Genomic DNA, 22,544 nt, shown 5'->3' with positions numbered 1-22,544 from the left:
CCCCCGAGTCGACGAACGGCTGCCACCTCCGGGTGAACCCAACCATTGATCCTCTTAAGGCGAACTTTATCTTCGAGACAGAGAAACCCGATACTTCCCCTTTCCCACCCAGGTACTGGAAACGACTCTATCCTGTATCCCCGTGGCAGCAGCAGCGGAAAGGCCGGAACCTGCTTTCTCAGGAAGTCTTGCACCTGCAAATACATAAACCCATTCCCTGCTGTCAATTCAAATTTATCCTCCAAGGCTTTCAAGCTGGGAAAGCTCCAGTCTATAAATAGATCCCCCATCCTTCTAATTCCTGCCCCTTGCCATCTCCGGAACCCACCACCCAGCCTACCCGGTACAAACCGATGATGGTTATAAATCGGGGTCCAAACCCATGCTCCCTCCACTCTCTTATATCCCCTCCTTTGCCCACCACCACTGAACTTGTGGAGTATTGGGTCGGCGAGAACAGAAGAGGTGCCGTTATCAGTGCTCCCAAACTGGTGTCTTTGCATGACGCTGCCTCCCCCCCCCCCCCCCTTCCCACCCACCCACTACCCACTTCCTAATCATGGCTATATTAGCCACCCAGTAGTAATTGCTAAAGTTCGGCAGCGCCAACCCACCCTCCTCCCGACTGCGCTCCAGCATCACTTTCCTCACTCGCAGGATTTTACCTGCCCACACAAAGCCCAAAATAATCTTATTCACCCGCTTGAAAAAGGCCTTAGGGATGAAGATGGCGAGGCACTGAAAGACAAACAGAGATCTGGGGAGGACTGTCATTTTCACGGTCTGTACCCTCCCCGCCAGCGATAGTGGAAGCATGTCCCATCTCTTAAAGTCCAGCCGGGATAGGTTTAACTTGTGCAATGCCTCCCATTCCCGGGCCACCTGGATTCATAGATACCGAAAGCTCTTTCCTACCATTCTAAGCGGCAGCTCTCCCAGTCTCCTCTCCCGTCCTCTTGCCTGGATCGCGAACATTTCGCTTTTCCCCATGTTCAATTTATACCCCGAGAAATTACCAAACTCCCCCAGGATTCGCATTACTTCCCCCATCCCCTCCAACAGGTCTGAAACATACAAGAGCAGGTCACCTGCGTAAAGCGAGACCCGGTGCTCCACCCCCTGCCCCTCCCAAAGTAGCCCTTTCCAGTTCCTAGAGGCCCTTAACGCCAATGGCTCTATGGCCAGAGCAAACAGTATCGGGGAGGGGGCACCCTTGCCTCGTCCCTCGGTGTAGTTTAAAATACCCTGACTTCAGATGGTTTGTACGCACACTCGCTACTGGTGCCTGATAGAGCAACCGCACCCAGTCAATAAAGCCCTCACCAAACCCAAACCTTCCAAGCGCCTCCCACAGTTAATTCCACTCCACCCGATCAAAAGCCTTCTCCGCATCCATCGCTACCACCACCTCCACCTCCTCTCCTTTCGAGGGCATCATAATAACATTTAAAAGCCTTCAAACATTGCCTTGAGTTGCCTGCCCTTTACAAACCCCATCTGGTCTTCCCCTTTCACCCCCGGTGGCCAGTACCTTAGCCAGCAGTTTGGCGTCCAGAGTCAGCAGAGAAATTGGCCTGTATGACCCACATTGCTCCGGATCCTTCTCCCATTTCAGGATCAATGAAATCGAGGCCTGCAACATTGTTGAGGGAAGGACTCCCTTCTCTCTTGCTTCAGTAAATGTCCTCACCAGCAGTGGGCTCAATATCTCTTAAAACCTCAGAATTCCACCGGATAGCCATCAGGCCCTGGGGCCTTTCCCGACTGCATGCCCTCCAGCCCTCCATTGTTTCCTCAATCTCAATTGGGGCTCCCAGCCCTTCCACCAGATCCTCATCCACCCTCGGGAACCTCAACTGATCCAAAAACTGCCTCATCCTCTCATATAATTTACTATAAAAGTCCTTAAACACCTCATTCACCCCCACTGGGTCCAGGACACTATGCCCGCCTCAACTCTTCACTTTCCCCATCTCCCTGGCCGCCTCCCTTTTCCTGAGCTGGTTGCGCTAACATTCTGTTAGCCTTTTCCCTGTACTCATAAATCCCCCCCCCTTGCCTTCCTCAGCTGTTCCACCGCTTTCCCTGTAGTCAGCAGCCCAAACTCCGCCTGTAACCTCTGCCGCTCCCTCAGTAGCCCCGTGTCCGGGGCCTCTGAGTATCTCCTCCACTAACCTATCCCTCTCAGCCAGTTCCGCCTTTTCTCTGTGGGCCTGTATAGAGATTAATTCCCCTCTGACCACTACCTTCAAAGCTTCCCAGACCGTTGCTGCAGAGACCTCTCCCGTATCATTTGTTTCCAGGTACATAAGAACATAAGAACTAGGAGCAGGAGTAGGCCATCTGGCCCCTCAAGCCTGCTCCGCCATTCAATTAGATCATGGCTGATCTTTTGTGGACTCAGATCCACTTTCCGGCCCGAACACCATAACCCTTAATCCCTTTATTCTTCAAAAAACTATCTATCTTTACCTTAAAAACATGTAATGAAGGAGCCTCAACTGCTTCACTGGGCAAGGAATTCCATAGATTCACAACCCTTTGGGTGAAGAAGTTCCTCCTAAACTCAGTCCTAAATCTACTTCCCCTTATTTTGAAGCTATGTCCCCTAGTTCTGCTGTCACCCGCCAGTGGAAACAACCTGCCCGCATCTATCCTATCTATTCTCTTCATAATTTTAAATGTTTCTATAAGATCCCCCCTCATCCTTCTAAATTCCAACGAGTACAGTCCCAGTCTACTCAACCTCTCCTCATAATCCAACCCCTTCAGCTCTGGGATTAACCTAGTGAATCTCCTCTGCATACCCTCCAGCGCCAGTACGTCCTTTCTCAAGTAAGGAGACCAAAACTGAACACAATACTCCAGGTGTGGCCGCACTAACACCTTATACAATTGCAACATAACCTCCCTAGTCTTAAACTCCATCCCTCTAGCAATGAAGGACAAAATTCCATTTGCCTTCTTAATCACCTGTTGCACTTGTAAACCAACCTTCTGTGACTCATGCACTAGCACACCCAAGTCTCTCTGAACAGCGGCATGCTTTAATATTTTATCGTTTAAATAATAATCCCGTTTGCTGTTATTCCTACCAAAATGGATAACCTCACATTTGTCAACAGGGCCGGCCCAAGGTACCGGCAACTCGGGCAGTCGCCCGGGGCGCCATGTGCTAGGGGGCGCCAGAGACTCGGGTCCGCCCATGCGCAGTTGGGCCGGTGCCAACCAGCGCATGCGCGGTGGCCGCCCTCCCCCAGGGCGGCCCTTTCCGCCCCCCCTCCATCCGACCCCCCCTCCGTCCGCCGCCCCCCCCTCCGTCCGCCCCCCCCGGCCCCCCCCCTCGGCCCCCCCCCCCCCCCAAGGGCGCCGAAGTTCAGCTTGCCCGGGGCGCCAGCAACCCTAGGGCCGGCGCTGTTTGTCAACATTGTATTCCATCTGCCAGACCCTAGCCCATTCACTTAACCTATCCAAATCCCTCTGCAGACTTCCAGTATCCTCTGCACTTTTTGCTTTACCACTCATCTTAGTGTCATCTGCAAACTTGGACACATTGCCCTTGGTCCCCAACTCCAAATCATCTATGTAAATTGTGAACAATTGTGGGCCCAACACGGATCCCTGAGGGACACCACTAGCTACTGATTGCCAACCAGAGAAACACCCATTAATCCCAACTCTTTGCTTTCTATTAATTAACCAATCCTCTATCCATGCTACTACTTTACCCTTAATGCCATGCATCTTTATCTTATGCAGCAACCTTTGGTGTGGCACCTTGTCAAAGGCTTTCTGGAAATCCAGATATACCACATCCATCGGCTCCCCGTTATCTACTGCACTGGTAATGTCCTCAAAACATTCCACTAAATTAGTTAGGCATGACCTGCCCTTTACGAACCCATGCTGCGTCTGCCCAATGGGACAATTTCTATCCAGATGCCTCGCAATTTCTTCCTTAATGATAGATTCCAGCATCTTCCCTACTACCGAAGTTAAGCTCACTGGCCTATAATTTCCTGCTTGCTGCCTACCTCCTTTTTTAAACAGTGGCGTCACGTTTGCTAATTTCCAATCCACCGGGACCACCCCAGAGTCTAGTGAATTTCGGTAAATTATCACTAGTGCATCTGCAATTTCCCTAGCCATCTCTTTTAGCACTCTGGGATGCATTCCATCAGGGCCAGGAGACTTGTCTACCTTTAGCCCCATTAGCTTGCCCATCACTCCCTCCTTAGTGATAACAATCCTCTCAAGGTCCTCACCTGTCATAGCCTCATTTCTATCAGTCGCTGGCATGTTATTTGTAGTTCTGTAAGGACTTGTTAACCCGCCCACAGATTGCTTTGTCTGCTAACAATCCCACATCCAGTCTCCACAGCAGGCGTTGCCCTCTCTCCACACTAACCCATATATCCACCCAATGTGGGGCATGATCCGACACTACGATTGCCGAGTACTCAGTATCCACCACCCCCGGTATCAGAGCCCTGCTCAGAACAAAACAGGCGATGCGAGTATATACCTTGTGGACATGTGAGAAAAAAAGAAAACTCTTTTGCCCTTGGCTGTGCAAACCTCCATTGGTCTACTCCCCCCATCTCCTCCCTGTCCTGGATTTTGACCGGTCCAATTCCGGATCAATGACTGTTAAAATCTCCTCCCATAATCAGGTTATGTGACTAAGTCTGGGATCTTACCGAACACCCACCTGATAAATTCCACATCGTCCCAATTCGGAGCATATATGTTCACGAGTACCACCCGCACCCGCTCCAGCTTCCCATTCACCATTATGTACCTACCCCCGTTGTCTGACAAGATTCCCCCTGCCTCGAATGCCACTCGTTTATTGATCAAGATCGCTACCGCCCTGGGCTTTGAGTCCAGCCAAGTGGAATATTTGGCAACCCACCACTCCCTTGCTGACTTGCCATCATCCTTTTTAGGCCAGCCTCTAGCTCGCGTCCTCCGCCTTCTCAAGACCCCCTCGGGCCGTTCCCGACCTCCCCTTTGTCCCCTCGTAACAGTTGAAAAATTAAAAATTAAAAATGAAAATCGTTTATTGTCACGAGTAGGCTTCAATGAAGTTTCTGTGAAAAGCCCCTAGTCGCCACATTCCAGCGCCTGTCCGGGGAGGCTGGTACGGGAATCAAACCATGCTCCTGCCTGCTTGGTTTGCTTTAAAAGCCAGCGATTTAGCCCAGTGAGCTAAACCAGCCCCAGTTCCTACCCTGTCAGAAAAACAGTTCCCCCCACTACCTCCCCCCTCGCCCCCAGCAACAGCACTAGAAACCCAACCACCCCCCAAGTCAAGCTCCAACTTAAAACCTGCTCGCCCCCCACTGTGCTTCCGTGAGTCAGCTAACCCATGCGGACTTAATAGTGCCGGCCATGGCACCAAGCAGTCTTTCTCCCCATTGTTCTCTCCCCCTACTTGGACAAACATATTAAAAGCATCACATTCCCCAGTAAACAAACATCAGAAAAAACAGTGAAGAAACAGCCACTTTAGAAAAACCCCCCACAAAAACAGAATCCGCTCCAAAGACCCCCCCCAACCAGCTCCCTGCAAGACAACTCCCTGTAAGATAAAGTGAATTTTAGCCATCAAAACAGCCTCTTATTACACATACTTATACAGCCCAGCACAACAAATCACCACCGCAGTACTCGCCAAGGCTTTGGTTTGCCTCCAGCCTTTTTTCTTTCATAAAAGTCCATACTTCATCTGGTGTTTCAAAGTAGAAGTCCCGTTCCTCATGTGTGACCCACAGACGGGCTGGGTACAACATCCCAAACTTCACCGCCTTCTTAAAGAGGACCGTTTTGCCCGATTAAACCCAGCTCGCCTCTTGGCCAAATCTGCACTCAGGTCCTGAAAAATACACAGCTCACAATTCTCCCACTTGCTGCTCCGTTCCTTCTTGGCCCACCGCAGAACGTGTTCCTTGTCCAGGAATCGGTGAAAGCATACCACCATCGCCCTCGGCGGCTCGTTGGCTTGGGGCTTCGTCGCCAGGGCTCTGTGCGCTCTATTCACTTCCAGGGGCCGAGGGAACGCTTCAGCCACAATCAACTTCTTCAACATGTCCATCACATAAGCCCTCGCATCCAATCACTCACTGCCTTCAGGGAGGCCGACAATTCTAAGATTCTGCCTCCTGGATTTGTTCTCCAGCTTCTCCTGCATCCTTTTCTGGCGATCGTTCATCATCTCCACCTTGGTCTCCAGCACGGTTATATATTCCTCGTGCTCAGATACCTTTCTCTCCAGCTCCTGGATCGCTCTTCCGTGGGTCTCTTGATTCTGCTCAACTTGATCAATCGAAACCTCAATCGGGTTCAGCTTGGCGAAGCAATCTTCAAAAAACTTCACCAGCTGCTCCGTCGACCATTGTGCCGTCTCCCTTGCTCTCCGCCATGCTTTCCCGCGTTGCCAGCTCTGCTTACGTCTTCCTTATGTGACTTTGTCTTCTCACACGACCACTTCTGGTCCAATTCTCCATACACTGGAGGGGGATTTCTCCTTACTGTCTCGCTCTTCACCGATTTATCCCATAAAATTTGGGGAAAAGAGGTCCAAAAGTTCATCACAGGCGGGAGCTATCAAATATGCAACCCACTCCTCCATGGCCGCCACCGGAGGTCCAGTGTGTCCTTTCTAATAGTCAACCATACAAGTCTCTGCAGCCCCCTCCCCCCATCGATTACCCGCGTCCAGTGGCTCCTCTGGCATTGTGTGTCCCGGGGTCCATGGGTATCGTGGGTATGCTGTCGTCTCTTTGCAGAGAGAGTTCTTAATCTGCAGATATCAGAGTTTGTTTCTGCTTGTTTGTTCCAGTCTCTCGGTCAGTTCCTCTCGGGTCACTAGTCTGTCTTCTGTGCAAAAGTCTATAACCACCACTCCTCCCAGGTTTCTTCTTCTTTGTTGGACTTTTCTTTTGGGATCCTTGGGTTCTCTCTCTCCCCCACCCCCACCCCCCACCCTTCCATACACACTCATCCACAAACGCCATAAAATGAAAATGAAAATCGCTTTATTGTCACGAGTAGGCTTCAATGAAGTCACTGTGAAAAGCCCCTAGTCGCCACATTCCAGCGCCTGTCCGGGGAGGCTGGTACGGGAATCGAACCATGCTGCTGGCCTGCTTGGTCTGCTTTAAAAGCTAGCAATTTAGCCCAGTGAGCTAAACCAGCCCCTATCGAGTTGAAGGCCTTGGGGATGTAGATCAGTATGGACCTGAACAGGAAAAGGAACCTGGGCAGTATGTTCATCTTGATCATGTACCCTCCCGTCAGGGGAGTATGTCCCACCTTTGCAAGTCCTTTTTACTTCCTCCACCAGACTTGTGCTTCCGTGTCCAGTCATGGGCAATGTGGATCCCCAGGTAGCAGAATTTGCTTTGGGCTAGTTTGAATGGTGGTCTCTCCAGATCTGCCCCTCCCCCTCTCGGGTTCACAGGGAATACATCACTCTTCCTCAAATTGAGTTTGTATCCCGAGAAGGCTCCAAACTCTCTCAGGAGCTTCATGATTCCTTCCATGCCGCTTTGCGGGTCCACGATGTATAGGAGCAGGTCATCCGCATGGAGTGGACTCTGTGCTCTATGTCTCCTCTTCGGATTCCCTTCCAGTCTTTCGTTGCTCTGAGGGTGATCGCCAATGATTCAATTGCCAGGGCAACTAAGAGCGGGGACAACAGGCATCCTTGTCTTGTGCCTCTGTGCAGCTGGAAGTATTCAGAGCTGGTGGTGTTGTACTGCACGCTCACCTTGGAGCGTTGTTTAGGAATTTCACCTAGTTGAACCCTGTCCCTAGCCCAAGCTGCTCTAGTACCTCAATGAGGTACTGCTACTTGACTCTGTTGAAGGCCTTCTCTGCGTCCAGGGAGATGATCACCTCTGGTGTTCTCTCCCCGGATGGGTCATTGTCACGTTCAACAGTCATCTGATGTTTGCTGTTAGCTGTCTACCCTTAAAGCCCATCTGGTCCTCTGCGACCACCTCTAGTATGCAATTCTGCAGCCACTTAGCTAGGATTTTTGCGAGTATTTTTGCATCCATATTGAGCAACGATGATCCACATTCTGTTGGGTCTTAAACCTTTTTGGCTATCAGCAATATGGCGGCTTGTGTTAGCATTGGAGGCAGGGTACGCCTCGCCAGTGAGTCTGAGAATATCTCTTGCAGGTGCAGGGCCAATACTGTGACAAATATTTTGTAGAAGACTGGGTCCCGGCGCCTTCCCTGCCTGCATGGAGTTGATGCTCTCCATGGCCTCTCCCAGTCCGAGTGGTGCTTTCAGCCCCCTCCGTCTGTCGTCCCCAACGACTGGCATATCCAGTCCATCGAGGAAACACTTCATCCCCAAATCCCTGTCGGGGGGCACAGAGGTGTACAGCCCCAGTAGAAGGCCTCAAACGCTTCACTAACCTTGCTTGGTTCGGCTAACAGTCCGCCTCGCCTATCCTTTACCTGTGCTATTTCCCTCATGGCTGTCTGTTTTCTCAGCTGGTGAGCCAGCAGGCGGCTAGCCTTGACTCCGTGCGGGAAGAAGGTCCCCAGTGGCTGACAGACATGGGTCACTGCTTGTTAAAGTCCATTTGTAGTTTTGTCCTCTCTGCCAGAAGCTCTCGGGTCGGGGTTTGGAGTACCTTCTGTTAATCTCCAGAATGGAGTTGATCAGTTGTTGCCTGGCCACCTTCTCTTCCCTGTGCCTGCGTGCTTTACAGGCAATAATTTCTCCTCTAATCACAGATCGTGGAAGGTGATACTTCCCCATTTCGGTTGTTATTTCTTTTATAAATTTAGAGTACCCAATTCATTTCAACCAATTACGGGGCAATTTAGCGTAGCCAATCCACATCTTTGGGTTGTGGGGGCGAAACCCACGCAAACGCGGGGAGAATGTGCAAACTGTCTGTGTGATAGTGGCCCAGAGCCGGGATCGAACCTGGGACCTCAGCGCCGTGAGGCAGCAATGCTAACCACTGAGCCACCGTGCTGCCCTCTTCCGATTGTTATTAACGTATTTGCCTATGGCCTGTGATGTTTTCTGGCAGAAAACCTTGTTGGCCAGGAGAGGCATGTCCAACCTCAATGTGGAGTGTTGGGCACAGCCCGCCTCCAACCTCACATCTATGTAATGTGGGGCCTGATTGGAGATTACAAACACGGAATATTCTGCTCTTACTATCTCTGGAAGCACCAATTTCGCCACTGCAAGTCAATGTGGGTATAGACCCTGTGTACTGGTGAGAAAAACAAAAATTCCTTCTCCCCTGGGTGCATGAACCTCCATGGATCCACTGCCCCCGTCTGTTCCATAAATGTTCCCAATTCTCGAGCTGTGCTTGCTGTTTTCCCCGTTCTGGGGTTTGATCTGTCCATCAGTGGGTCCTGTACACAGTTGAAGTCTCCCTCCCCCGTGATCAGTTGGTAGGTATCTACTGATCACGGCATGATCTTCTTTACAAATTCTGTGTCGTCCCATTTGGGAGCTTACACATTCACCAGGTCTGCAGATGTTCTTTCTAGGTCCGTCACTGCTTTTCCCAGCTTTTTTATTGTGCTCCCCCCTAAGCTTCCAGTCTCTTTCCTGTGCCGGCGAGAGCCAACTGCATAATGGCCAGCGCATCCTCCACCTCAACCTTGACTGCCGCCTTTATTTCGACCTTAATGTCGTCTCTCATCTCCTTCAGTTCCCTGGTGAGCAACATCTTCCATCCATTGCCTGGCAGGGGTGGGGGTGATGGAGAGAGCACTTTTCGGGTTGCCGGTCTCCCTCTCTCGCGGGTGGGCCGAGGATCCCTCGCATCATGGGTCCGCTGACCCGCTTGCTCGCCACTCTTCTCCCTTGCCGCTGTCCCTGCGGCCTATTGAACTGCTGCTTCCTACTTTGTCTTATCGTTGAGGGTGAGGGGATATTTTAGCCCGATTTTATGGGCTAAACCCGGTGAAAAGTGCCTATTTTCCTGACTTATGGAGGAGAGCCACCTGGTGTGTGACTAAGCAGCACATCCCCATCACCGGACGTCTGACCTAGTTGCAGTAATGGTGACCACAAGACGATTAAATCATAAAAACCCATCTGGTTCATCAATATCCTTTCAGGAAGGAATTCTGAAGTCTTTGGCTGGGCTACATGTTACTCCAGTTACACAGAATCATAGAATTCCTGCAGTGCAAGAGGCGGTAATTTGGCCCATTGAGTCTGCACCGACCCTCTGATAAAGTACCCTACCAAGGCCCACTCCCCCACCCTACCCCTGTAACCCCACATAACCTGCACATCCCTGGACACTAAGGGGCAATTTAGCATGTCCAATCCACCTACCCTGCACATCTTTGGACTGTGGGAGGAAACTAGAGCACCCGGAGGAAACCCACACAGACACGGGGCGAACGTGCAAACTCCACAAAGACAGTCACCCAAGATCCCTGGTGCTGTGATGCAGCAGTGCTAACCACTGTGCCACCGTGCCACAACAATGTGGTTAACCCTCAGCTGCCCTCTGAAAAGACCTAGCAAGCCATTTAGTTCAAGGGCAAGCAGGAATGGGCAACAAATGCCAGCCTGGTCAGTGACGCCCACGTTCAATGAAATAATATTTTTTAAAAGGTGAAATTAATGATGAGCTTTTATGATGAGATGTTGCGTGAGTGAGAAAATAAGGGAGAACAAGAGAAAGATTGAGGGGCAAAAGAAAATTGATTCCTGATTACATATCTATCGGATTTTGTTGAGATACCGTCTGCTGATCCCCAAGTAGATTTAAAAATTAATTTGGTTTTGAAATCAAAAAGCTTCTAATATAGAGCAAACAGCTTTCGGTATATTTTACAGGTGGAGAGTCACTATTCTGTAGTGTCACATTTAAAACATGCAGTTATTTAGTTTGACGTGTGACAAATAACAATTTAACACAATGGAACAATGTTTAAATTGCATATATAACTGCATGTAAATCTGCATTTTCCTTTTTATTTCCGTCACTATGAAAGCAGAGTAAAAACGAACTAAACCGGTACAAATGCTCCCTGCTACTTTAAAGAGAGCAGAATGTTAATGCAATTAGGAATGCTACATAAACTTTGTGGCAAAAAATAAATCATCTATCTTGCGAGTGACCATTTTCTTCAAATGTCTCACCTTTTACATGAGATCTGACACAAGATAAAATGATTTAAATATAGGTGTTTAAAGGAATATAATAATAATCTTTTGTGCCACAAGTAGGCTTACATTAACACTGTAATGAAGTTACTGTGAAAAACCCTGATTCGCCACATTCCGGTGCCTGTTCGGGAACACGGGGAGAAAGAATTCAGAATTACCAAATTACCTAATAACAGGTCTTTTCGGGACTTGTGGGAGGAAACCAGGGCACCCGGAGGAAACCCACGCAACACGGGGAGAACGTGCAGACTCCGCACAGACAGTGACCCAAGCTGGGATTCGAACCTGGGACCCTGGCGCTGTGAAGCAACAGTGCTAACCACTGTGCTACCATGCCGCCCTTTAAATGTAAACAATTGATGGAAAAGCATTATCCTACATAGTAAATACCACTTCCGCTGGCTGTACATTACACAAAAATTGAAGGTCTCAAAATGTAATGTGACAAGTTATAAATGTAAATAATAATAATCATTATTATTGTCACAAGTAGGCTTACATTAACACTGCAATGAAGTTACTGTGAAAAGCCCCTAGTTGCCACATTCCAGTGCCTGTTCGGGTACACAGAGGGAGAATTCAGAATGGCCAATTCACCAAACAAGCACGTCTTTCGGGACTTGCAGGAGGAAACCAGAGTACCCGGAGGAAACCCACAGAGAAATGGGGGGAACGTGCAGACGCCGCACAGACAGTGACCCAAGCCACAAATCGAACTTGAGACCCTGGCTCTGTGGTGCAACAGTGCTAACTTATAAGATAAGTTTGCTCAACATGTAGAACAGTTCCACTGAAATCAACAAATTTTCCACTGTAGCAATAATACAAGGCCCCATTTTTAAGGGGTTAGGCCTCCGATACAAAATACCAAAAAGATTTAACAAACCTTTGACAAAATAAGTACATTTCAGTCACTACAAAACTTCATTTGACATGTTAGGATTTTTTAATTTGAACTTCAGTCCATTTGTAAAAACAGAAGGATAGAGCTCCAATTTCAGCCAGCATATTCAAACTATAAAGAATTCATCCCGACAGAGCAAGACTCTTGAAATAATTGTAGTCACTGAATAACAGCCAAATTCCACCAGTAGTTGAAAAGGAGGTGAAAGGTCAAATAGCGACAGTTCAGTCTGGGGAAAAGAATACTTCTTAATGGCACAGTGAGGATTTATGCTGACAGACATAAGGAATATCACATTCTGTTACAAAACAGATTAACTACATCATATTGCAACATACACAACAGTTCAAGGTGAAGACTTTTGTAAACTCATGCTCAGTTCACCATCTCTGAGAAACCATGGCAGAAACCGTGACAACCTGACCACATTTGTACCCAGGCAACAAAGTGAAATACCCTTTTCCCACTCACAACCCCCTTCTACCAGCCTGACATCTGCTGTGTCTATATATGGCTATGTAACTCAGAACAATAAACACTCATTTTATGACAAATATTACAGAGACAGTTTTAAATTATTTCTCCTATCACAGAGTGAACAAATAAAGCATTTCCAATATATTATGTATTTAATTCCCAATACTGACCCGACATTAATCAGTGACTGTTGCAAGAACTTGTGCAATATCAAAACTCTACTACAAAAGCCAAATCAGAAGTATCCCTTATAACTAACACAAATTCAGAAAACATGGTTAATAATAATCTTTATTATTGTCACAAGTAGGCTTACAATGACACTGCAGTGAAGTCACTGTGAAAAGCTCCTCGTCGCCACATTCCAGTGCCTGTTTGGGTACACAGTGGGAGAATTCAGAGTGTCCAATTCACCTGACAAGCACGTCTTTCGGGACTGGTGGGAGGAAATCTGGGCACCCGGAGGAAACCCACGCAGATACGGGGAGAATGTGCTGACTCCGCACAGACAGTAACCCAAATGGGAATCAAACCCAGGACCCTGGCGCTGTGAAGCAACAGTGCTAACCATTGTGCTACCATGCCGCCCGGTAACCAGCCTCTCAATCCACATTACGCACCAAATAGGCAAACAGAACACCTGAAGCATTACACTAAATATGGATTGGCTCATGGTGCGCTGCAGTGAAGCAGTGAGTAGATAAAAACATGAAACATAAGTCAGGCAAGCTAAGTTTAACTCAAAGCAGATCAATTCAAAATTGGCTGGAAAAAGCAGCAAATGCTGGAAATATAGAGCATTTGAGCTAGCAACTGCAAAGAAATGTCAAATTGTGATCAGTTAATGTTTCCTCTTTACTGATGCTGACTGACATGCTGTGTATACTTTGCAAATTTCATGATAGGTCAATTTGCCTTCTAAGTTTACAGATACTTTTGTTCGATATTTACTACCCTAAGCAAAATACTTGTAGTAACTGAGTAACATTTCCAGACTTCTTTAATGAAGAAAGATGAATTTCTGGGTCAGGTTGGAAGGACCAACTAGTCTTTTCCTGCTGCCAATTTTTTACATTTAGATGAAACACACAGCACTTCAGCAATATAGCTATGTATATATGAATGGTAATTTTTATTAGGAAGGGATTCAAAATATCAAAGAATACTTCTGCTTCCAAAAATGTAAATTCACAGTCTCAGAGGATCATAGGCTGCTCTCCCCTTTAAGAGCTGACTGGTGATAATTTAACTTGAGGGTCGCCACACCTCAGGCAAGATACAAGGTTGAGAAGGTGGAGACGTCATGAATTCACAAGGCGGGGCTTCCAATATTGCAGTATACCAAGACCCATCATTAATAACTAGATCAGTTTTCTTTAATTATTCCATGACAAATGTTGTAAAAAAAGATGGTTTGAACAGCAGAGGTGGGAGATAGCATTTGGAGAAGTTAACTCAGCTGTATTAATGTATGTACAGAGGTTGATACCTAACCTGATTCAGTGTCACTGCTATCTGATGAACTAGAGTCACTACTGCTGCTTCCAGAGTCTGAGGAACTGCTACTGCTTTCGCTTAATCGGGAACATCGACCCATCTCTTGAGCTGGATTATTCTTCTGAGCTGTTTAAAGAAAATAGTTAGAACACTCAATTTGAAGACAAAAAGAGCACACTATTACAGATTGAGCATACCGAGTACATACAGTTTTTGTTTTGTTTCTTTCCAGAGTTCAGATGTCCACTCACATCCTGTAATCTTTTTTCCAGCTCTTGCCTTTTCTCCAGTTGAATTTCTTCCTTAGATTTTCCGGAAGATTTTTTAGCTACACAATATGGCATCCAAAAATGCATTAGACTACCCATCATTCTAAATGAGTGAATATATGTATTATAGAATTTCAAACTTACAAAAAGGTTTTCTTTGTTTTTTCCTTAGACAAGTCATAACGTGTCTTTCCAGGTCTCTTAGTGTAGAGGGTTTTAAAGTTTCAAAGTCAATTTCAATTTCGTCTGGATTAGAGTCTCTTAAGGAGGGTTCTCTTGCCTGTATTATGTGGACAACACGTCCTAATTTGTCACCAGGAAGCTTATTTATGTTAAGACTCAATTGTCTCTTTTCATCATAAGACATTGGCTTGGCGTCATCTTCTGAATCACACACAGGTACTTGCTGCTTATTTTTCTTTGATTCCCTGCATTATAAAGTGCACTTATTAGCATGAGTATTTAAATTGTCCTGTTCAATAAATACCTGTTGTTTACCACATACAAATGCAAATTTTCAATAGTCCAAAGTGGTAACGGAATCAGGTTTTGTGTACAAGTCAAAATGAAAATTATGCTAATTAGCATTCAAACAATTTCCTGCCACTAAAAATGCAATTAAAATATAACCTGTGTATGCAGCTATTTTTGTACAAGTGCTCAAGATACGGAATGTCATGTTCTGTAATTGGCAGCAGTGTAATTTGTAAGCAATTGCCTTAATATCTCACTTGAAAACTACAGCTACAAGACCCACGATAAAACATTATAATTTGGATCATTTTGTTTATACTCTTTCTCTCAACAGGGAGCGCAAACAACTTCCTTGTGAATCTTTGCTTTATTGAGAGCAAGGGAGCTGAATATAGAGATATCAGATCAAAAATTTATGCAACCGTAGGTTTGACAGAAACAATACTAACTGGTGTTTGCTGTTCAACATGGATATTGTACTACAGTTGCACCACAAATTGTGGTAAATTAATCAGATAGTAATGCAGTGATGCCATCATCACATCTCATGAATGTTGTCTCCAAAAGCTTCTTTCTTTAGCCAAGGTGATAAAAATGATAGAGAAAAAAATATAGTGAATGCTCAAGGAGAAAATTAGATGAATTAGAGCCCAAATATATAAAGAGGAAATGAAAAAATGAAAAATGAAAATCGCTGATTGTCACGAGTAGGCTTCAATGAAGTTACTGTGAAAAGCCCCTAGTCGCCACATTCCGGCGCCTTCCGGAGTGGAGAGAGAAAAGGATAGAAGGAAGGTTAGAGGGGATTATGGGAGAAGAAAACAACAAAGGAAAAGAAAGAAAAACTGTTTAAAGAGACAAACAGAAGGGGATTTCCGGTGACGACGGGCGGGAGGCAGCCGCGCGTTGGAGGGCTCCCGTTCAGGAACGGCATTGTCAGGGATTGACGCCCGGTCCTTGGGGCAGCGAAGGCAGTGAAGACCAGGAGAAAGCACAGGGAAGGGATATGTCAAGGGCCAGTAAAAAAACAGCTGTGAAAACAGCTGAAAGTTGGTCGGGGAGTAGAAAGGTCACTGCGGGGTCACCAAGGAAAATGGAGGCTGGAGCACCAGGGGAGGCCGCATTGCTTACGGCTGAAGAAATAACTAGGGTGATGGTTGCGGAATTCGAAAGGCAGTTTACAATGAGGAAGGAGATGAGTGAGGTTTTGAGTGTGCTGGTGGAGGAGGCGATTTCCCCGGTGACGACGGCGGTGGCAAGCGCAGTGGCGGAGGCAAGGGGAGGCGCTGAAGGAAGTGGAGGAGACATTATTGCAGCACGGTGATCAACTTACCTCGATGGGGAAGGAGATGCGGAAGGTGATGGAGATTAACAAGGATCTGCGAGGAAAAATAGAAGACCTGGAAATAAGATCCAGGCGACAAAATTTGAGGATTGTGGGGCTGCCTGAAGACGTTGAAGGGCCGAGGCCGACTGAGTATTTTGCTGCGATGCTGGCAAAACTATTGGGGGAGGGGGAGGATCCCTCCTGATATGAACTGGATGGGGCTCATCGGTCGTGGAGGCCTGTACCAAAGGCGAGTGAGCCGCCAAGGGTAGTGACTCTGTGCTTCTGTAGGTACAGTGTGAAGGAGAAGGTCCTGTGCTGGGCCAAGCAGAAGCAGGTGGTGCAGTGGGCTGGAGCTGGTATACATGTTTACCAGGACTTTACGGTGGAGCTGGCGAGAAATGGCCATGTGCCGATGTAACCTCATGACTGTATTTTCTTCTTTTTTTTGTTTGTTTCACTGCGTGCGGCTGTATGGGCTAAAGGAGCCGATGGTGTATATATTTGGACAAGGGAAGTGATGGGACTTTCACTCGAAGTGAGGGCTCTTTAGGGTGTAGGTGGATATGCGGGGTTTGTGTGCTAAAAGGGGGTTTCTGGGCTTTCCTAGGGCCGGGCAAAGGGGAGAGTGACCCGGGCGGGGGCCTCCACGCTGGCCGGTCTAAGCCAGCCAGTGAACGGGAGTGAGGTGGCGGGAGGGGCTGCGGCCATCGGAGCCTGGCGGAACAGGGTCCGAGTGGTCTAGCCGGGGTGGAACGTTGGGGGGGAAGGAACAGAGGTTGGGGGAAGGAGTCTTACAAGAGGCAGTGAAAGGGAGGAGTTGGGGAGGGGGGGGGGGGGGGGGGGGGAGGGGGTTTACAACTGTTGGGTATCATGTGCGGCACTCTTTCAGAGGTTGGACGGCATTGTGTGGGGGGGGGGGGGGGAGGGGGGACTCTATGGTGACCATGGGCGGTCCCGGACTCCTTTCTTCTTTTTCTCCTTTGCTTTTTGTTTCCACCGTGGGAGGGTTTGTTTTATTGGATCCAGATATTGACAGGTGGGCCGTTGTTTGGGGTGGTGGGGGAGGATGGGATCTTTGGTATTGTTAAGGGGATTGATTTTGTATTTGTTACCGTTTACTGTTTGTGGGTGGGGTGTAAATTTTGGAGGAAATTGTGAAAATGAAGAATAAAAACATTAATTAAAAGAAGAGACAAAGAGAAGGAAGGGGGCATGGTAATCCAGTTGCACTTTGGAATTGCTGCATTGGTCCTTGAGAAGTTACTGAGTGATTTGCAAGCTAGAGACGCAAAACGCACAAATGTTCTGATCTATGAAAAATAGAACTAACAATTTTGTCTATCACGATCAAAAAAACAGTGCAGGACAAATGGATACACCATTGCACAAAATTATGTGATGAATATAAGCACTTCAGATCTTTTGATTATAAGTATTTGGTGAAGTAAGGGTTAAAAGCTTGGGTTGGAGTGTGTTTGACAGCTGAAGTCATGTTTTAAAAGAATCTCGGTTTGAAAGACAAAGCTTTTAGGAGCCAGATGTGCAAATAACCATCGTAAACAGGTCGGGCGAATGCATTTTATGAGGTGATTCCTTGGGGAGTTCATTCTTTTTCAGCTTGGTGAGATGAGATCATTGCTGGGTGGAGTTAAGGCATCTGGCTTGTTGAGAAAACATTTTGAATTCATTTCTGAGCTGAGTGAAGCTGAGTGCACAAGTGAGGGAGATCTACTCACACTAAGTTAGTTTAAACAGATTAACAGTATTTAAAGCAGTGCAGACCTGTCTGAGGACAAGGGCGGGGCGGGGGGGGGGGGGGTGGTGATGGTGAAACAACCGATTTTGAAGACACAGCCCAGGTTTCTGCATGGGTCTGAGTGGAGTCTTTTCTGTACACATTGAACATAGAACATAGAACACTACAGCGCAGTACGGGCCCTTCGGCCCTCGATGTTGCGCCGACCTGTGAAACCATCTGAAGCCTATCTGACCTACACTATTCCATTTTCATCCATATGTCTATCCAGTGACCACTTAAATGCCCTTAAAGTTGGCGAGTCTACTACTATTGCAGGCAGGGCGTTCCACACCCCTACTACTCTCTGAGTAAAGAAACTGCCTCTGACATCTGTCCTATATCTCTCACCGTATCTCTCAAAAGATCTCTTTCGTAAAGAATAACTGTGCCATTAGTTTTTAAGGTGGATTGAGAGCCGCAATGGTTGTTTTCTTGTGTTTAAGTGGGAATAAAGATAGAAATTAAGGGTATTGTATTCACTGTATTGAGTAGTATTTTTAAAGGCTAATTGTAAGCTATTTTCAGTTGTGATGTTAAAGATTTTAATACTATGTCAGTAATAAAGTTTGTTTCAAATATACCATATCCCTATTTCTTTGTGCAATCACTCCTTTCCTCACAGTCAAACAAAAGTAAAATAAAATATTGAGGTTTCTGTTCACTGTAGGAATTTGGCCTGGGATCGTAATAATCAGGGATTGACTATGTGGTCCCATAAGCCTACTCCACGATTTAACACAACCCAGGCTGATCGACTGTCTCAACCCCAAGTTTCCTGCCTGCTCCACATATCCCTCTATTCTCCGACAGACCAAATATTTGTCTATCAAAATTCTGTAGATTCTGGAATGTTCCCTGTTGATTGGAAGGAGCAAATACAACTCCACTGTTTAAGAGAGAAAAGGGGGAGCCTAATGTCAGTAGTAGGGAAAATACTAGAATCTGTTATAAAGGATGTGGTAACTGGACACATAAAATAATGATCAGACTGGACAGAGTCAACAAGGATTTATGAACCTATTTACCAGCAGAATAGAACAGGAGGTTTTGACAGAGTCATTCAGACTCAAAACGTTAGCTCCCTTTTCTCGCCACCTGCTGAGATTGTCTGGTATTTTCTGTTTTTGTGTGAGGGGGAACCAGTGATGTGGTTTTTGTTGGAGTTTCAGAAGCCATTCCAATAAAAGGTCTCACACAGGAGTTTAATGAACAAAATTAGAGTACATGGGTTGGGGTAATAATCTGTCATGGATTGAGGATTAGTCAATGGACAGAAAATAGTGGGGATAAATGGGTAATTCTCAGGATGGCAGGCTGTGACTACTGGGCATTGCAAGGATCAGTATCTGTGATCCAGCTGTTCACAATATATTTCAATAATTTGGATCTGAGGAGCAAATGTGATATTTCTAAGTTTGTTGATGATTTAAAACAAGGTGGGAATGTGAGCTGCGGGGAGGATGCAAAAAGACTAAGGAATCTTTGGACAGGCTTAATGAATGGGCAAGAACATGATGAATGGAATATAGTGTGTATAGTAAGAAAATATTCACTTTGGTAGGAGGAACAGAGGTGCAGATTATTTCTTAAATGATAAGATTGGGAAGTGTTGATGTCAAAAGGTGCACTTGTTCATATTTCACGGAAAGCTAGCATGCAGGTGCAATGAACAATTAGGAAGGCAAATAGTATGTTGCCCTTCATCACAAAGGGATTTGAGTACAGGAGTAAAGATATATTCCTGGAAGGGCATTTTAACAAAAGACCCTGCTCCCATGCCCATGTCTGTTCTTGGCCTGCTGCAATGTTCCAGTGAAGCTCAATGCAAACTGGAGGAACATCTTCTTCCGGTTAGGCACACTACAGTCTTCTGGCCTGAACATCGAATTCAATAACTTCAGATGATCAGCCCCACCTCGACCCATTTGTTTTCATTTCACTTTCACTGTCTTTTACCATTTCTTTCTTTCTTAATATACATTTAATTCCCCCCCCCCCATTTTATCCACCTTTCCTGCACCTTTCTCCTCTTTGCTTCCCCCTTCCCCTCTCCCCACACCTACAGTTCATCCTCTGATGTTAGTTTCTCTGCTGTTTGACCGTTCACATCTTTTATCCTCTCTGGGGACTGCCATTAATACTCTTCCCCCTTGGTATCTGTGGCCATTAGCACACAGCAGTTTCCCTGGGTTTCTGTGGCTATGACTCATCTTTCATTCTCACTCCACAGTATAAATATTTCCCACTTTCTCTGTCTGTTAGCTTTGACAAAGAGTCATCGGACTCAAAACGTTAGCGCTTTTCTCTCCCCACAGATGCTGCCAGACTTGCTGAGATTTTCCAGCATTTTCCCTTTCGTTTCAGTAAAGATATATTGCTTTAATTGTACCGAACCTTGATTAGGCCACACCTGAAGTACTGTGGATAATTTTATTTCCCTTACCCAAGGAAGGACAGACTTGTCATAGAGGAGTGCAGCAAACATTCACCAAACTAATTCCTGGGATGTTAGGACTATCCTATGAGGAGAGATTGAGGAAACTGCGCCTGTGTTCTTTGGAGTTCAGAAGAATGAGAGGTGTTCTCATTGAAAGTTACAGAATTCTTAAGGGACTAGACAGAATGGTTGCAGAAAGGATGTTTCCCACAGGCTTTGTGGAGGGGGACACATATTCAGAATGACAAGGAAGCCATTTAGGACTGAGATGAGGAGAAATATCTTCACTCAAATTCTCTACTGCAGAGGGCTGTAGAAGCTCAATCATTGGTTATGTTCAAGACAAGGGATCAATAGATTTCTATTTACTAATGATATCAAGGTACATGCGGATAGCATAGGGAAAGCTCAGTGAGGTTGATCAGCCATAATCCAGTCAAATAGTGGAGCAGGCTCGAAGTGCTGATTGTTCCTGTGTAAATTTGTTAAAGAATAGAAAACAAAAAGTAGTGAAGATAGAAGTTGGAGTAGGTCAGTGAGAGGTCGAGGTTGATCAGATAGAAGTTGCACATTCTGGGCAGGTGCTCCAACTGAAAGGATAAAGGTCCCCGGGATTAGTAGAAAATCATGGTGCAGATGATACTTAATATAAGTATGAGGCACACAATTATTACAAAATGAAGAATGTCTTATTAGAAGGCAAGAACATGCATTCATATATTTTTAAATATATTTAGAGTACCCAATTCATTTTTTCCAATTAAGGGGCAATTTAGTGTGGCCAATCCAACTAACCTGCACATCTTTGCGTTGTGGGGGTGAAACCAACGCAGAAACTAGGAGAATGTGCAAACTCAACACGTAGTGACCCAGAGCTGGGATCGAACCTGGGACTTCAGCACCATGAGGCAGCAATGCTAACCACTGTGCCACCATGCTGCCCCAACATGCATTTATATAACACCTTTCACAATCTTAGGATACCCCAAAGGGCTGTACACAACCAATGAAGAACTTTTAAAATGTTGCCACTGTTGTAGTGAAACAAAGCTGCTAATTTGCACATTAAAATTCTACAAACAGCAGTCAGTTCTTGCGGTGTTGGCTGATGGATAATAGTGGCCAGGACACAAGGACAAAGTGACAATGCATTACTGGGAAGCTCCTACATAGTTGTCAGAGGTGCACCTTTTGGCAAGATGTTAAAATGAGGTCTCATCTGATCTCAAAGTTTTCTTAGTAAAGAACAGGGACAGTCTCCCAATGTTTCCATCAACATTCGTCACTTAGCCAACACCACCAGAAGCAGACCAATGGTCATTTATCTTATTCATGTTTCTTGGTCTTGCTGGGCACAAATGACCTTCCATGTTTAACTACTTAACAGTAATCACATTTCAAAAGTTATCAATTGGCAGTGGAGCATTTTGGGGTGTCGTGCAGAATACAATTGGTGCTGCCTGAATACAATTTAAAAAACATTATCCTGAGATAAGCTGATGACACTAGGAAAACTAAACAGAAGCCTGTGTTACTTCTAATTAGGTCAATTTGTTTTGATACATGCCATCGCCTGCCAATACAAGATGGCCATCCACTTGTCCAATGCATGTGCAGAAAACCAATTACATAATTTGCAGGAGAGACAGTGCCCGGTGGATCTTATTCGGATCCTGAATCTGTTCAGCCAGTTTGAGCCTTACGACAGACAAGCACCCAGGGTGCGGCCTCCTGACAGTTTATAAGGATAGGGGATGGTGCAGTGGTATTGTCACTGGACTATTAACCAGAAACCCAGGTTAATGATCTGGAGGCCTGATCGAATCCTGCCACGGCAGGTGGTGAAATTTGAATTCAATAAAAATCTGGAATTAAACAGTCTAATGATGACCATGAAACCATTACTGATTGTCATAAAAATACTAATGTCCTTTCAGGAAGGAAATCTGCCATCCTTACCATCTTGCCTACAGCAATGTGGGTTGACTCTTAACTCCCCCTCAAAGACAATTAGGGATACGCAATAAATGCTGGCCCAGCCAGCGATGCCCACGCCCTCTGAACAAATTTTTAAAAAAAGGCAGGGAGGGGAAGCTTCTGATACAGCCACCTTTGCTGCTGTGGAGCCTCTTCCTGTTAATACTGGTAAAGGGGAAGAGGCTCGGGAACGGGAGATA

At 46.3% G+C, this 22,544-nt stretch overlaps 1 protein-coding gene across 1 annotated transcript in view; it reads right to left on the bottom strand.

Annotated features, from left to right (window-relative positions):
* The window catches only part of LOC119964399 (bromodomain-containing protein 3-like), a 145,609-nt gene that overhangs the window by 44,673 nt on the left and 78,392 nt on the right, over nt 1–22,544 (bottom strand). Inside the window, 3 exon segments of the mRNA XM_038793813.1 lie at nt 14,057–14,185; nt 14,268–14,387; nt 14,473–14,756. Coding sequence (XP_038649741.1) covers nt 14,057–14,185; nt 14,268–14,387; nt 14,473–14,756 — 533 coding nt within the window.

This window comes from Scyliorhinus canicula, chromosome 4 (genome assembly GCF_902713615.1).
Source record: "Scyliorhinus canicula chromosome 4, sScyCan1.1, whole genome shotgun sequence".
Lineage (NCBI taxonomy): Eukaryota > Metazoa > Chordata > Chondrichthyes > Carcharhiniformes > Scyliorhinidae > Scyliorhinus > Scyliorhinus canicula.
The sequence above is the reverse complement of the archived record's forward strand: the minus strand, read 5'-3'. Positions and strand labels throughout refer to the sequence as shown.